This window comes from Diprion similis, chromosome 9 (assembly GCF_021155765.1).
Source record: "Diprion similis isolate iyDipSimi1 chromosome 9, iyDipSimi1.1, whole genome shotgun sequence".
NCBI classification, from domain to species: domain Eukaryota; kingdom Metazoa; phylum Arthropoda; class Insecta; order Hymenoptera; family Diprionidae; genus Diprion; species Diprion similis.
The window spans coordinates 833,097-850,605 of record NC_060113.1 but is presented as its reverse complement, the minus strand read 5'-3'; the positions used below and the strand labels follow the sequence as shown (position 1 = coordinate 850,605).

At 34.9% G+C, this 17,509-nt stretch overlaps 1 protein-coding gene across 1 annotated transcript in view; it reads right to left on the bottom strand.

Moving 5' to 3' along the window:
- LOC124410529 overlaps window positions 1–15,818 on the bottom strand; it is a 71,279-nt gene extending 55,461 nt beyond the window's left edge. The window contains exon 1 of the mRNA XM_046888980.1: window positions 15,698–15,818. Coding sequence (XP_046744936.1) covers window positions 15,698–15,818 — 121 coding nt within the window. The remainder of the gene's footprint in view (window positions 1–15,697) is intronic.
- Window positions 15,819–17,509: the final 1,691 nt, after the last annotated feature.

Here is a 17,509-nt window from a genome sequence, read left to right as displayed (position 1 = left end):
AATGCATCAAATTTTAATATGAATATTAAAAGGTCGCTCGAAAAGATCTAAAGAAATGCACCAAAAAATTGGACAAAAAATTATGAGCGACCATTCGAAATTCAAATTTTGAACTGAAACTTTCGGAAACTTATTTTTCTTTTGTCTGTAAAATTATACAGTAACGAGAAGAAAAATGTTTAAAAAAAATGGATTTTTGACGATTTCTGACGTTTTAAAAAATGTCGGGCGACCTCTTAAAATTTTTTTTTTTGAACTGTCCTTAGGAGTAGGCTCTTAAAACATCAAAAACTAACATTTTGTCACACGAGACTAAAAAAAAAAGTCGGGTTTTTTTGCGCCACCCTAATGTATAGAAGTATAATAATAAATAATTTCCGGAATATGTCTCGATCTCTCATGAATATTTTCTGCGGTCTCTTTTTTTCGCTTCTTCTTCTTTTTTTTTTTTAATCTATTTAATTATCGTCATCTATGTTTCTCTCCTGTTATTTTCTCTCTCTCTCTCTCTCTCTCTCTCTCTCGTAATAAGTTTATACAAAGATAAAAGTTGATGAGAGTGTTTTTTTCCTCTTTTCTTTCTTCTTCTACTTTTTTCACAAGTTTACGTCAAGTCAGACTTGTAGGAAGCGGTATAAAGAAGTCGAAGAAGTGGAAGAAAAAAGAAGAAAAAGAAGAAAACAAGAAGAAGGCGACAATCAGTCGACGTTAGCTCGGAAAGACAAGCGGTTACCTCTTCCTTCCTTCCTTCCTTCCTTCCTTCCTTCCTTCGACCATGTTTTTTTCCTCACGAAACCCTTAACTCAACTCTCACTGTTGATACTGTCAACTTTCTCCGCAAGTGAAACGAAAACGACGGCGACTCGACGACTTTCCTCCGCGACGTTTTTACTTCCCTTACATTTATACTATACATAGGTGTGTGTGTGTGTGTGTGTATATATATATATATACCTGGACCGTCCCTTAATCAACTCTATTTGAACACAAAATTTGAAACTCAAACTCAATCTCTGTCTCTCTCACTTCGACTTCTTATTGTCAGTGTATATATATGTATATATATATATTTCCCTTATATCAACGAAATCTTGTTTAAAACTTAAAAAAAAATTACATCGCGTCGTTTCGATCTTTGCGACAAAAGAAAAAAAAAAAAAAAATTTTTTTTTTCCTCTACCTAACCTAAATTACAGACAATTGATGATAATAAAAAAAAAAAAAAAAAAAATTACACAATTGTATACGACGTTGAAGAACAATATTCATATCAATTCCCACCGCGATAACAATAACATACAAATTATACAACTTATTATGCAAAACAGAGAAATGTCACGTGAAATTTTTATCGTCCAACAGAAATTCCTTTTAACTCGTTATACATTCACCCTGATCATTCGTCGCCTTCTTTACCATCCATATCATAATTTCCTCTTTCAACTATCTTCTCTCCCCTCCGCGTCCCTCAACATCGTCGACCAGTGAATATAGAAAAAACGGTTACAAAAAAAAAAAAAAAACGGAAACAAACAAATAATTACACTCCGTGCATACACCTACACCTACATTCATTCATTCATTCATTAATTAATTAATTCATTCATTCGTACGAAAAATACATACATACCTTAACCTAATTAGTAATAAATCGTCATTCTAACGCTTGACATAGCAATTATTATCAGACCCATATCAATCATAAGCTAGTGCAGTAATATCGTGAGAATACAAGAGAAGAATTACGATACGACATGGGAGAAGATGAAATGAGTAAAAAGAGAAAAGAAGAGAAGAACGAGGATAATTGAGATTTTACGTCCGATCTCCTCCCCCCTCCACCCTCCCCCCACACTTCCCCTCATGCACGTATGTAGTTCTTTTTTCCATCCCATGGGTGTCAAATACTACAAAAAAAACAAAAAAAAATCAGACAGACCGACACAAGCATATAATATTCTACAGGTACATATATATACGTTGTGGAGGTCACCCTGGGGGTGGGGGGGTGGTTAACGACTTGGTAATTGCCGACCGATATATATATAGATAGTATATATATATATATATACCTATATGTACATCGCTAGGGGTTTAGTGGCGAAACCAAGAGAGGACAGGGTTGGTTATCTGCGGGGTGTTTGAGGTGTGGTTAGCAGTTATGACCACCACCGCCACAACCACCACCACCACCACCACCACCACCATCGCCATCGCCATCGCCATCGCCACCATCGTTGTCACACTCCTCCTCTACCCCGTGCGTAAATCCTACTTAGCTTAACAACCCCAGAAAATCCATCCTAAGTATCATCCTCCTCCGAAACCATTCCATTCCATTCCATTCCACCTTATACCTTCCTCCTTCCAATTAAAACGCGTATAAATTCCCCGAGTCGAGATTTGCGTGACTAATTTAAACGATCGAAACAGAAGCTGCTTTATCGTCGTCGTCGTCGTCGTCGTCGTCGTCGTCGTGGAAGAAATTCTCTCCGGACTGATTTTGAATTAATAAAACCTTAGCGAGCGAACGAACGAGCAAGCAAGCCAAGAAAAGAAGGAATTAAGAAAGGAAGATGTGTTTTTCTAATGCTCGTAAAAATAAAGCTTAAATAATTATTAACTTGTAACAAATTTCGCCAAAATAAAATCCTGGTTTTCATCGTAATCGAAAACCAGATCAGCTGTCATTTCGTTATTTCATCATAAAATCTCATGAGACTGGGCTCAAAATATGCGTTTCATCACCACCGAGTGGCATCATACACGGCATAATACGATCCATTCAGTGCAACAGTGAAAATTAGTCCAATTTCTATGTGTTTTTTTTTTTCTCTAAATTTTGAAAAATTAAAAAAAACCCTTTACTTTTTGCCAAAATAAGGGCATTCACTTCCCAACTTTCACCCCGATCGCTTGAGCTGTATGGCAGTTTTGCATCCCCGCGTTTTCGAGGTGTGTAAGCATCTTATCAAGGAGAGTTTTTGCGACAGTAGCGTTTATACATGTGTGTAAGTTTAAACCCTAAGGTAAATTGAATTTCCCGGACAATCGCGGGTCGGTAAGGCAGAGGCCTGAAGACGGGAGAGAACGAGAGAAGTAAGTAAGAACGCGGCGAGGCGAACAAGAACGTAATGAGATAAGATTAAACAGTAATTAGATAGATTAAACAGTTCAATAGGAAATCGAGTTCGAATGTTCTTTCTTTATTGCAGGTTATTAATCGATGTAAGAAAATAAACAAACTGTAATAATGAAAAAATAAACGCTTTATTGCAGAGAAACTTTTCGCATAACCTATCGAGAGTCATTCCTAACCTCAAAGGTGAAAAATACAACACATTATAAGAGACCACTCCAAAGGACAATGGTTAAAAAAATTTTAAACGTCGCTCCAAATTTTTTAAAACGTCAAAAATCGTCAAAAAATTAAATTAAAAAAATTATATTTTCAGTATTTTGTATGATTTTTAATTCATGTCGTGGTGTATTGTTATCGATTCTTTCTTACTAAATTGAAGAAAAAAAATGTATCAAATTTTAATATGAATATTAAAAGGTCGCTCGAAAAGATCTAAAGAAATGCATCAAAAAATTGGACAAAAAATTATGAGCGACCGTTCAAAATTTAAATTTTGAACTGAAACTTTCGGAAACTTATTTTTCTTTTGTCTGTAAAATTATACCGTAACGAGATGAATAAACAAAAAAAAAATAAAATAAATTGATTTTTGACGATTTCTGACGTTCTAAAAAATGTGGAGCGACCTCTTAAAAAATTTTTTTTTGAACTGTCCTTTGGAGTGGGCTCTTAAGATATCAAAAACTAACATTTTGTCACACGAGACTCAAAAAAAAAAAAAAAAAAAAAAAAAAAATAGTCGTACATACAATAATATATACATATAATGCATAAATAATTTCCGAGAGTAGAAATCTGAGAGGTTAGTAGACGCGACGTACAAGGTACAAGGTACAAAGTACAAGGTACAAGGTGAGCGAATGGGTGTATCCTAAGCGGTGTAGTTAACTGAGGGGATGCGGTTTATGCGAGATCCATACACGGAGAGTGGAAATTTGCAAGTCGGATTAATCGCGGTATGCGCGAGATGATGAAATAGCGTATCTTGCTTGGCGGAATGGCGAGTATATACAGGGCATTCCAAGTGAAATCGGGGAGTCATTTCCGTCATTACTAAAGTCATCATCGGTCAGATCCTTGCGTAACTTTTTTTATCGCACTGATTCCAGTTCAAAAAACGCTTAATTGGCTACGACGATAATTTTTGTGTAAAAAAAAATAGATGACAAAGGAAGACACCAATTTTTTAAATTCTCCAATTTTTTCGGGAAATTTAAAAGATATTCAAACTATAAAATATAAATTACGGAAAAAAAAAAACCACCACATGCCGACTAAAATTTCTTCTCGCCCGCATTTTCGGCTTATATATATACTTTTGGATACGCTTTAGGCGCCGCGATGTGGTTAAGGCAAAAAACAGAAGGGAAAATATAGGAAATCCTGGGACAAGAAGAAAATAGGGAAGGAGGAAAGTAGGGTGAAAAGGAAAAGGGGAGAAAGGCTCATTCTATTGTGAAAGGGCATAGATAAACGATCTCGTCCACAGTGGCTGACATTTTGGGTTTTTCCTTGTCACCGCTCCTCCTCCTCCTCCACCTCCTCCTCCTCCTCCTCCTCCTCCTCCTTTCGTTATTATAATACAATATATATATATATATATACCAACTCTCGCGAGATAACGTAACGGCCATATATTATTTATTATACATATATACATGGACACACGTTCTGTATAAAAGTTTTAAAGTCAAAAAGGATTTTCAACTCAATTACGATATATAAAATTTATTTTCTATCATTTTTTCTCAATCCTTTTGACATAGGTTGCTTCTAAATTGGTAAGGTAGAAGAAAGAAAAAAAAAGAAAGAAAGAAAGAAAGAAAGGAAAAGAGTTAGAGGGGGTGGAGGGTCAGAAAGTCTGTTCTGGTCATCGAAAGTCCATTTTTCATCGGATTTATAGGGGGTATTCTGTATATTGTGTATACCTGTATATATATATATACACACACACACACACACACGCACATATACGTATAAAAATTACGACCCAGATCGGGGTTATCGGTAAAGCTCGATGTCTAAAATTACTGCCACGCTTATCCTATATAATATCCTTCCACCCTTCAAATTATCTGTACACACACGTGTATGTATATATATATATATATAGAAAGACACCCTATAATCTTTTTCTTATCCACCCTCGGTATATATTTTTTTGGCCGACGATCAGTACCTGATTGGAAATCTGTTTCCTGTTATAACCGGTGCTACTGCTGTCGAAGTTAATGAAATAATCTATACTTCAGTTAAATATTGCCAAAAATGGAATAAAACGAACGTGAGAAAAAAAAAATTTATAAAAAAAAAAAAAACAGAAAATAAAACCTGCGAGAGAGAAAAAAGGTTTTTAAAAGGTACTATATATATATATATATATATATATATATATATATATATAACATAATTTGCATTGTGTTTTTTGACCGTGTGAATGATTTTGAAATTTCAAAACTTGACTTGTCAATCTCAAGGCTTCAATAATTGATTATTATTATTATTAATAGATCAAATAATCTATCAATTAAAGAACGCCTAGTAGACGAGAAAGGAAAGAAAGAAAGAAAGAAAGAGGGAGAGAGAGAGAGAGAGATAGAGAGAGACATTCTCTCCTTCTCCTTCTCCTTTTCTTAAAAGTCATTGAAATTTTCTCTAATTTTATTTCGCTTTACAAAAAAACAAAATTTTTCAAATGTATAAAACTTATCAACGATAAAAACGCGGCGGACGAAAAGTCGAGTGAAAAATGAATTACGCAGAGAGAGAGAGAGAGAACGCGGAACGTGATAAAAATGACGGGCAAAAGAAAAATAAGAAAAAAAAGGGAAAAAATAACCAAACAAACTAGTAAACTGTAATGGAAAGCTCGGCTCGCTCGAGGGTGTAAAAAATTGCGAAAAGGTGGGGGAGGGTGAAAGAAGAAGAAAAAAGAAAAAAAAAGAAACGAGGCGCCGCTGAAGAGAGTCGGAAAGAAAGAAAGAAGAAAAAAAAAAAAAAGAAACAAAGAATTTAAAGAAAGTGAAAGTACATAATTTAAACTCGCACACGCGCATCTGTGCCTTTATAAACCGATTATTTGTGATACGTAAAAATGCGTAATATACAGGGACGTAGGAACGTGAATAAGGGTTGCGAAACGCGGAGAGAGAGAGAGAGAGAGAGAGAGAGAGAGAGAGAGAGAAAAAAATAAATAAATAAAACGCGAAAGAGAAAAAAGTCGACGGGACGAAAGCAAGCGCGAAACGATAATAATCAATCAATCTCTCTATACATATATAGATAAATATTTTCAGATTCCACTCTTTGTTTATATTCTTAATGCGGACTGTTTTTAAGTTTACTTTTTCCCGGACAAAAGTAGAGTCTTCGGTTATAAACGAACTTTCGAAAAAATCGATTATCCAACCGTGTTGGTTTAACGATAATACAAATTTCGTTACAACGATCGTTCGTTCTTTGGGGGGGGGGGGTAAAAAATTACGCATCTCGAAAGTTTCCGGCTTTTTCTTCATCCCTCGGGATTTTGATCCCCACCCGTTAAAAAATAAATAATTACCAAAAAGTTACGCATACGTATATATATATATATATATATATATAATTATATATATATATGATCCGTATAATTGTATATCTATAAGATGAAAAATTTGTGAGACACACGGGGGGCTGAAAAGTTTCGAAACTGAAAAAAAAAAATAATAAAGTAAAGTAAAAAAAATAACATGTATATATATATATATATATATAAAGTATAATCGTCGCGCTGAGAAAAGTTTTTTTTTTTACACAGCGGGTTTTAAGAATTTACCCGCGCAAAGTAGGAGCGTGAATAATGTTAAATTTTAATGTTTTTATGTATTCATTTTCATTTTCAGTCCACATTTTCTAAAGCGAGTATATATAAAGAAAACGTAAGATGAAAACAAAATATTATGGAATACATAATTTCTATACATACACGTAGTACATATGTACGTGACGCAACGGTATTAATTTACAAGAAAAAAAAAAAAAAAAAAAAAAAAAAAGATCTGCCTTTTTACACGGATTATTTTTCTTAAATCTCTTTCTCAACGACTGTGCAAATAAAAAAATAAAAACAAAAACAATGACAAAAAAGATTAAAAACATGTACAAATTATTTGCAAAAATTTCCATTATTTCGAATTTCTCATCGTTTTTTCTTTCTGCTTGCTTGAGTGTGTGCGCGTGAGTGTGTGTGTGTTTTTTTTTCATCATTTCTTTTTTATTATTATTATTATTATTATTATTATTAACTCTTAGCTCTAATGCGAATCCAAGATGTTTAGTTTTATTTATTCACAAGACGTGTGTCAATGTATAATAAATAGAATCCGAGGAGTTTTGAAAAAAAAGAAAGAAAGGAAAAAAAGAAAAAAAATTCTCACGACGAATAACGAAAAACGAAAAACGAAGTATATATATATATATATACATGCAGAGGTACGTATAAACGCGGGGATAATAAAAATAAAGTTTAAAATGAAAAGTTACGTGAAGCCGATTTTTATTACCATTTCCTTCCTTTCTTCCTTCCTTCCCTTTCTCTCTCTCTCTCTCTCTCTCTCTCTCTCTCTCTCCATACCTCCTCAATCACTAGCGTCGTTTCTCTTTTCCAGATATTAAAAAATATCTCCTCCAACAGGCGGCTTGCTGGCCGAAGTGTATAAAAAATGATCCCGGCGAGAGAGGGAGAGGGAGGGAGGAAAAAAAAAATAATAATATAAATATAATAAATTGTCGAAAATTGACTGTAACAAAGAATTTTCAAATGATCTCAAAAAAATGAAAAATTAAAAAATGAAATAGGTATATATAGAAAAGTAAAAGGTTGTTGTAACAAATCGTATAAGAGGCAGCTGCTCAGAAGTCTGACCAAATACTAATATCCACTACTATATACATCAAAATATACATATATAGTACATGTAAACGTATAAGTATGGTCAAACAGTTATCCACCTTATCGACCGAGCGTTCGCTGCTGAAGATAAGCACTGATTAATTAATAGTTTAAAAATTATAATTTTTTTTTTCTTTTCATTTAACGTTGCTACCCAGTTTCCTTAAATTTCGCCGGAAAGAATTTCTCATAAAAAATTACCGTACGCGTGTATAGGCGCAATGATATTTTATACAATTTATCACCCCCCTCCCCCCCCCCCTCCGCGTTTTTTTTTTTTTTTTTAAACTTTATCATACCATAAATATATTCGCGTTTTCCGCTCACATACGAATAAGAATCTAATTTTCTCTCTCATCGCGTATGTAGGTATCTACTTGACACGTTATTCTGACGCTGATTGACTTGACTTGACTTGATTTGATTTGATTTGATTCGACTTGACTTAACGCTATTTATTCCTTCAACGTGTATGAACGTAATACGATTCAAGCGATTCACCATCGATCGATCGTCCCACGTTTTCCTTAACGAAGGGTGTTTCGTGTCATTGACTAGATTTTTGAGAATTATTTCAGATTTGAAAAAAAAAAAAAATGGTCATTCGAAATCGTCTTCAAATGTTTAAAAAAAAACAAACAGGTTCGATGAAATAATTGTATTGAAAAAAACATTCAGATCACGTTTTTTGTACCGAGTAGAATGTTAGAAAGAAAAAAAAAACAAAACATGAAACGATTTTGAAATGGTCAGAGCTTAACACTGGTCAAGTTGGCGTGGAATACCCCATATATATATATATATATATATATAGTACATATACGCAAAAAGTGTGTAAACAAGGCTGTCAATGCTACACATATTACGCACGCACATTCGTAAAAAAAAATTTTTTTTTTCTCTCTCTTACACCCTTTTGACGGTAGTAATGCGATATACGAGAGAGAGAGAGAGAGAAATATGGGAAAAGGTAGTTCAAAAAAAGCTCCGCGATTCGCGCACCCCTGAGTTTGACATTCGTTTCAATTGTCTCCCGCGAGAAAAAAAGAAAGAGAAATTTACGTTTCTTTACTTTTGCATAATATACATATAAATATAAACGTCTTCACTTTTCTCGACGAAAAACGAAGGTAAAATGTAAAATGTAAAAGTAAAAAATATACGCTTCGCAGCAAATAGAAAGAACAAAAGATATTGCTACATAACGTATATACATACATATATCTATAATCTATGTACATATATATATATATATATACATAGTACTGCACAGAATCGTGGTCGAGTTTTCGGGGAAAATGTGATTGGTTCGGTCTTTCTTTCGAAGCTGCGTTTACCTAAATAAGACTACACGTGACACGTTGGTGGTGGTGTGTAAATTTAAAATACAAATGAGATTCGCGCAGCAACTAAAGCGAGATATTGGGGGAAAGAAAAAAGAGAAAGACAAAACGTATATATATATATATATATATATATATATACAAAACTCGATACAAAGAAGAGTACAGAGTGAAAGAGAGAAAAAGAGAGAGAGAAAGAGAAAAGTGTAATTAGTTAGATTGGAATGGCCGGATGAACGACGAACAAACGAACGAACGAACGAACGAACGAACAGCACCACCAGCAGCAGAAACAGCATCGCGGGGCGGAAAAACAAGAGGAGGATAAGAGTATTACCGGCTTTACATATATTTATTTCTCTCGCGTTCGATTTGATTGCTTTTTCCAGCCTCTCGCACCTTTTCATTTACCCCCAACCCCCAACCCCCAACCCCCACCCCTCCTACGTTCTTTATTCCCATCGGTACTTGCGCAGGTATAACAAACAGATATTATAATAGATGATATTAACGTAGCTGTAATACCTGTGAAAAACCATCCATTCGGTATTGTATATATATATATATATGATATCCAGATTATTATTTCACGTTATACGTATAGGTATATAACAACGTACATATAAAATCATAATATAACATACAATTTTACAAATAATACGCGTTACGTGTATAATATACAAGATAAATAAATAAACTAGTTGATTAGAAAAAAAAAAAAAAAAATACTGCCCATTTTTCAAAATCTGAAATAAATCTCAAATATCCATGAATAACAAAGAAAAAAACGAATTTTGAAATTTTTGAAACACAAAATTAACACGGGATGAAATCGTAATCGTCAAATAAGGGTCAATTTACTTGTAAACTTTCAAAATTCCGAACTAGGAGATGAAAAAAAAAAATAGAAAAAAAATTCAGCCCACGTTTTCCCTCGGGGGGAGGGGGGGGGAGGGGAGGGGGTGGTTGTTTTGTGTTATTCGCTGGATTTTTGAGAATATCGTCAGATTTTCCAAATATTGAAAGTTAGCAATAGACTTCAAATATTTATGAAAAAATAAACTGTACAGTTGAAAAATAATTTGAAAAGAAAAAAATTCAGGTCGCGTTTTTTTTACCGAGTAGAATGTTCGAAAAAAAAAAAATATGAAATGATTTTGTGATGGTCGAGGTTTTCACGCTTATATATATATATATATATATATATGTATACGTTATGTGAAAAAAAAATTTGTCCAATCAATTTTTTTCACAATAACTTCGACAATAATTTACTTTCCAAGTGTTTATTTTGAATATCGTGGAGTTATTTTTCTTTCGCGTCTTTCTTCGATCCTGAGATTCCGTGAGGCGCCTTGAATTACTGCTTACAATAATATTATTCTTCGCGAAATATTTTCATATCGCTCGATCCATCCGTCGTCCCCGTTTGACACTCGACCTATTTTCATCTATCTATAGGTATACGAAGTGTATAAAGAGAGGAATACAAATCGAACTGCAATAAAATAACTATACTTGAAAGTTATATATATAAAACTTTATGAAATTAACATTATTATTATTAAAACCGTTCTTTCAACTAAAATACCGAATGAGTATAAAATAAAACGATACAACTGTCACAAATCGGCTTGAATCTGAATTCAGATAAATCGTCAGATCTTTGTAAAAAAAAAAGATTATTTTATACATATTTATTATAGATTAATAACATATTAAAAATTCAGCTTTTTATCTTAATATTGCTCTAACGTTCGTATATAACCTTAAGAAATTCAGATAAATGTGCCGAACGCGATAAAATAACTTTCAGATTAGTTTAAGTTGCCACACAATGTTATTTCGTTGTTAATATGCAGTGATAAAAAAAACTGACTAAAAAAAAAAAAAAAAAAAAAAAAAAAAAAAAAAAAATACGTTCCAAATCCTTTAACGAGCCTTTGGGACACACGGGTTAATATTGGAAATTAAGAGCAGCCTAGATTTTACTTTTAAAAATCATTTTTTAATATTCCGTGTCAATTTAAGGGGCAAGAGAAATTACTTTTTTTTTTTTTTTTTTTTTTCCAATATTAAGGGCCACCGTAAAAACAACAAAACAAGAAAGGCAACTTAATTAGGTAGGGAAGAAAAAAAGAAGAAAGAAGAAGAAAGAAAAAAAAAAAGAAAAAAAAAAGAAACTCCCCGTGCCTACTCTCGTCATAAAAATGCAATAGGTGATATATATAGCTGTATACACAGCGTCACAGCCTTTCTCCCATGCGACTCGTATTAAAGGTAAAGGTAAAGGTAAAGGTAAAGGGAAAGGAGCACAGGATATTCGTGGTTCGTATTTACAATACGCCGAGGGGGAGGTTGTAGGGTGAGTTGGGGTGATGTTATCGATCGAGGTCAGCCCCCCGCCCTCAAACCCGCCTCCGCAGCCATCCACCATCCACGTCGGCGTCACCTAGACGTCAGCTATTCAAAACCGAACCGCCGCCGCCGCCGCCGCGCCACGTTTGCACAATTTTCCGATCCAACCTACACCCCGCACCTTATACGCCCCCCCCCCCCCCCCCCAGCCGCGACCCTCTCTTTTTGCGATACCTTATACGCATGCCTATTATAGAGGGACACCTAAACCACGGTATAAATAAAATTTCACGATGTGAATAAAAGTTCACACAATTAAGTATCGGTGTGAAATTAAATATTATCGGTGTAATTGAATTAAGTGATTGAAAATTACCGAAAAATTTTTCAAAACTTATATTTCTCGGTTGTAGAACATTATTTTTTAGACCGGTTGCATCAACAGAGCGATTTTAGTTTATTTCTGTTTGACACGTTCAGTTTATTTATTTTTTTTTTTTTAATTTTTTTTTTTTTTTTTTTCAAATTAACATCGCAACGGAATCTGTTCATGTAGAATTTTTCCGGGCGAATAGGTAACAAGTATTGAGAATTATGTAGGAATTTTCAAACCGCGTTTGAAAATCAATAAGTAGAAAAAGAGTAAAGTGAAAAAAAAAAAAAAAAAATCATCCCCATCGACCTCACCGTGAAAGTATATTTAAATAATTAACAAGTTGAATAAAAATTGTGCAAAAAAAAAAAAAAAAAAAATCACTTCACTGTTTTACAAAGTTTGGACAATTGCAGAGTAAAATTTTCAACGAAGTAGGAGGAAAGAAAAAAAAAAAAAAAAAAGAAAACAATTTGCCAAGGATCAGACGTTGATCGTTAAATTCGTATGAAATTTTCCTCATATGTACATATAATAACAATGACAATAGTAATAATAATAATAATATGGTCAATAAAGAACAACGGATTCGGATTTATAATATACAGCCAAAGAATAACGAAACATTATATTATATATATATATATGTATTATATTATACATCTAATATACAATAACAACACACGATAACTCCGTGTATTCTATTATGCATAATACATGCGTAACACATATATAATATAATATAATATTGCCCTCTACATATGCACGTTGAAGCTAACGTTGCAAGATTAAGCGACGCGATAAGCCGAGCGTCGTTTGAGCTTGTTGAAAATCGATGCGAAGAGAACCTATACATATATTTCTTCATATAATGTACAGGATACATTTACAGTATACGTATAATTCACGTATATATCCACATGTAAATATGAAACGCGACAAATCGAGTCGCTTGCCCCCCCCCCCCCCCCCCCCCGCCGCCCGCAAACCAACCAACATTGGAATATAATATACATGTAGGATATTATATATCCTAGATACGTGACATGTATATGTATATATACTTATAATATAACTTGTTACATGTATTTGGCGGACAAAATGGTGGTGGTAAGAAGGTAGAAAGCTTTAAAGCTGTACAATAAGTTCTCGCAGGCTGCTAAAAGCGAGCGTATAAGCGTCTCGGGGTCGCGGAATGATTATATATATATATATATATATATATATATATATATATATATATATAAATAAATGTATATAGAACTATGAACTATGAGAAAATCAGTCTTATTTCCGCAAGCATAAAATTGGAAAAGCTAAAGGTTGTGTGTGGGTATTAAAAGAAGCTTGTGAATATACCGGTTTATAGTTAAAACTTGAAATATATATTATAATCTGAAGATGACTTTTTTTTTTTTCAACTTTTCTTTTGCACTCTGCGACAGAAAAGATCTTCAATTTGTCAACGATTGTGATTTTTTTTTTAACACAGAAACCATAGAAACAATTATATTAATAAGAAGAAAAACAAAAAAAAAAAGATGACAAAGTATATAACAATATTGTATCTATATGAAAGTTTAATTCAATTCGATTGAATAACGTTTGAAATTGATTCCGGGATAAAAGAAAAAAAAAAAAAAAAAAAAAAAAAAAAATCGATCGACATTTCTAGAAAAGTTTCGCGATAGCGAGTTTATCGGTAAAAGGAAAGAATAGAAAAAACAAAACTCAAGTAAGTAGAGACGAGATACACTCGATGAGAAATCCCGACAACAAGCTGAATGATGTCCCCGCAGCGTTTGTATCACAGGTTGTATAAAAAAAAAAAAAAACGACTGACTTGTGTACTTTGCTATACGTACGTAGTACACACATACATATATGTACAATCTTTCTATCGGTAAGGGCAGCTCTTGGGATGATCCCGGCTCGTCAAGAGGCGACGACGACGAACATCCTCGATGACGATTCGCTCTGCTGCGTCTTCCCTCCCTCCGATGCAACCGTAGCGTCGTAGGCCGGAAGCTCCACCATCTGCATCGTCCCCCCCCCCCCCCCCCCCCCCCCAGGATTGTCATCTTGGAGAGACGTCAGTCGGATTTTTTTTATATACTTTATTATACCTGTGATACAAAAACTGCGGTAATTTCGCGATGTCAATGTCAGTTTCATTCACCGTTCAACTACTTCTTCTTCTTCTTGTTCTTCTTCTTCTTCTTCTTTCTTTATCGTTCGTGTAGTAGCCGCAGCAGGTTCCGGCCAATCAGGATCACCCTCAGCGTTTGCCGTCGGGAACATCAGTCTTCCGATTCGGCTGTAGATCTTCGATGTACCCTTCTCTGTCTCCTTGCAGTCCTAGCCTCGGTGTAGATTGATGCTCGGTAAAGTTAGTAACGTGAATTCAACGTTGCATGACTCGTTTTATATGTACCGATAAACTCGCTTCCATTATATTGTATAAAAGTAATAAGCTCGTCTTTAATCGCGTAAAGTAAAGAGAAACGAATGAAATGGTGATAGGGGAAAAAAAAAAAAAAAAAAAAAAAATTACTAAGCAGTAGAAACAAAAATGATCAAGTTTTTATAGTTCAAATTACAGAGTGTGTGCGTTGGGGGGGGATTCAATTATTGCGACGGTTCGTTTCGCTTCACTTCATCCACCCTGTAATTTATTGCAGTATATAATACGTATGTACAGACATACTGTGTATAGATATAACTGTTATACGTATATCCGCGTTGATTCGAAACGCGGAACAGCGAATATGCAGTCAATTATCGGGATTGCCTATAGGATGTGTGGGTAAATGTGAAGTGGCAGACGCAACAGCAGCAGCAGCAGATACCGACGGCAATGACAAGTGCACGAGGATAACGAAAACAACAACAACAACATCGACAACATCGACAATCAATCCTGCATATTGTATAATAATTGGCAATTAGATGAGATAACCTAGGATGGAATTGAAATCCAAGGGAAACGCGATCATTTCCCCTTTCATTCAGCGACCGAAAACGTGTCATCTCGTTGCCGCCGCCGACGCTACCGATTTATTCCCTTCTTCTTTCGATCGTAAATTAGATTTTACGCCCTGATTCCTCTACTTATTGTCAAATATTGTTTAGCGTAAAATATTTTTCGTCGTGTTTTTCGTGGGATGATTGATAAGTGAAAATAGTAACCAGAGAAGAAAAAAATTGTACAACGTATTTGCAATCATGCTGAAGTTAGCAGCGTTATCGTAGTAACGAAGCCATACTGAAGAAAAACAGTTAAGTATTTCGCTGTTTTGGAATTAGCTGTAATTCAGTGAATCGTAATTTAAAGAAAACACATATAATCATATTTTGAAATATTAGTACATATATTCGTTCATCAGTTGTCGTAAAAATAAAAAAATACTGATTTTCTCCCCGATGTTTCGTTACGTTATTCAAACACGTACGTTGAAAAAACAAATGCGGATCAATCAGTTGACCGTTATTAAACAAAAGACGATATGTCGCAGTGTTCAGATCGCTATAAATCTCAATTTTTGACTTACCGTTCGCTGCTTCGACGCCGCTTGCAATAATCGCCAAAGAAACTGCGAGAGCGAAAACGACACCGAGGTCGCGTCGGTGCTTCCGATGTTGTTTTTGTTGTTGTTTTCGTTGTAGATCCATGGTGCGAAGTAAACTTGGGTGCCTCCTTCCGTCGGCGGGGGTCGAATTCAACAATTGAAAATGACAAACGAACATCACAGAGATCAGCCGAGACTCTCGCACCGATTCACATAATGTATTTTTCAATTGTCCTCTCGTTTTATCCGCGCGCTTTACCCCTTACTTTGCTCCGATTTTCGGATGTTTCAGATCGATAATAACATAAGACCGACTCATTTATTCATTTGTTTCAGTCGTTCGAGTCTGTGTTCACTCTCCTTCCTACTTTTCTCTCTTGTTATTATTTTTGCAACCAATTTCGAATCGAGTTTCACCGCGAGACCGCCGATCAGCACTATCATCCGCGCACCTCACTTTGAAAGTACGTACAAATCCACGAGAGGGAGGGAGTGAGAAGACGTAGAACAAGCCCCGGAACGGCAACCGCGTTCTCTGAACGTCGGTCGTAAACTGCGTCGTACGTTCGTCGATTCAACCCTGCACCGTATGGCGAGTGGAAAATGAAACGCGGCGAAGTTCAGGCGGCGCTCACCAGACGGCGCAGCCGTTATATTCAACCCTCGACTGCCCTGAAGTTACAAGCGAAGCTATACCAGCAACGATTTACCAGTTTTTAACACTTTTCACTAGTGATGGGGGGAAATCAAGGAATCGATTATGAAGATTGATTAATAATATTTGTTTCTCTGAGAGTGAGAATCGATATATCGAATGAAAATAGCATTGATTGTGAATAATCGGCATGATATTTCTGAAACAAATAAGCTACTTGAAACGTCAAAGAATCAATCCCAGCATTTTTCAAATGGTTGAAATTTTCGACAACAATTTAAAAGGTTTAGAATACCGTTTTTTTTTTATAAAAATCTTATGTCGCAGAATCGATTTGTATTACTCTTTCTTGACAAATCAAACCCTGAACAAAGCTGAAAAGACATGATGCTAGCGACGGACCGACCTTTGAGGAAATATGAAGAAAACAAACGGAGAGTTGTTTAGTCGATTATTCTAATTCGTGTTTCATGTAATAATACAATAGTATACATATCACAAACTTCATCAATTACTATCTCACATACTACTTTTCATATGCTGCTTAAGGTAATATGTACTGTACTATCAACCTGATATAATAGTAACAAATATACTGGAACTGAACTGAAACGAAACTTCCTATCTTCCTGTGAATTCATTACTTACCTTTCCCATCTCTCCAACAAATTGGTGCGAATTTCATGTTTTTCGGCCATGCCGTTCGATCTGTAGTTCGCAGCGAGTCTAGACTGAGCGATCGATTCCTCTCGCAAAAGTAAGTGGATGAGGTGCGTCAAAAAATGGATTTCAGCATTTTTCCAGAGGTTGAAACTCTCGACGGAAATCAAAAAGGGGTAGCCTTAATTTTATTTGGGTCAAAAAATTTTTCTATCAAAATCGATTTGCACGACGTTCTTCTTGGTAATGACACGTTCATGAACTTAGCAACGCAGCGAAAGGAAGGAAGATTCGTCGGAAATTTCAGCGAAACTCCATGGGAGTTAGGCTGACTTTTTGTTGGCGGTAAAATCTCTTGGTTCGAAATCGGGTTGTATGAACCTTACCGGAGTAAATCGACCCCCAGAAACTCGAAAACACATGAAAAAGAGCGTAGGACCAACGGCAGAGAAATAAGGACGAAAATAAGCAGTTTTTCG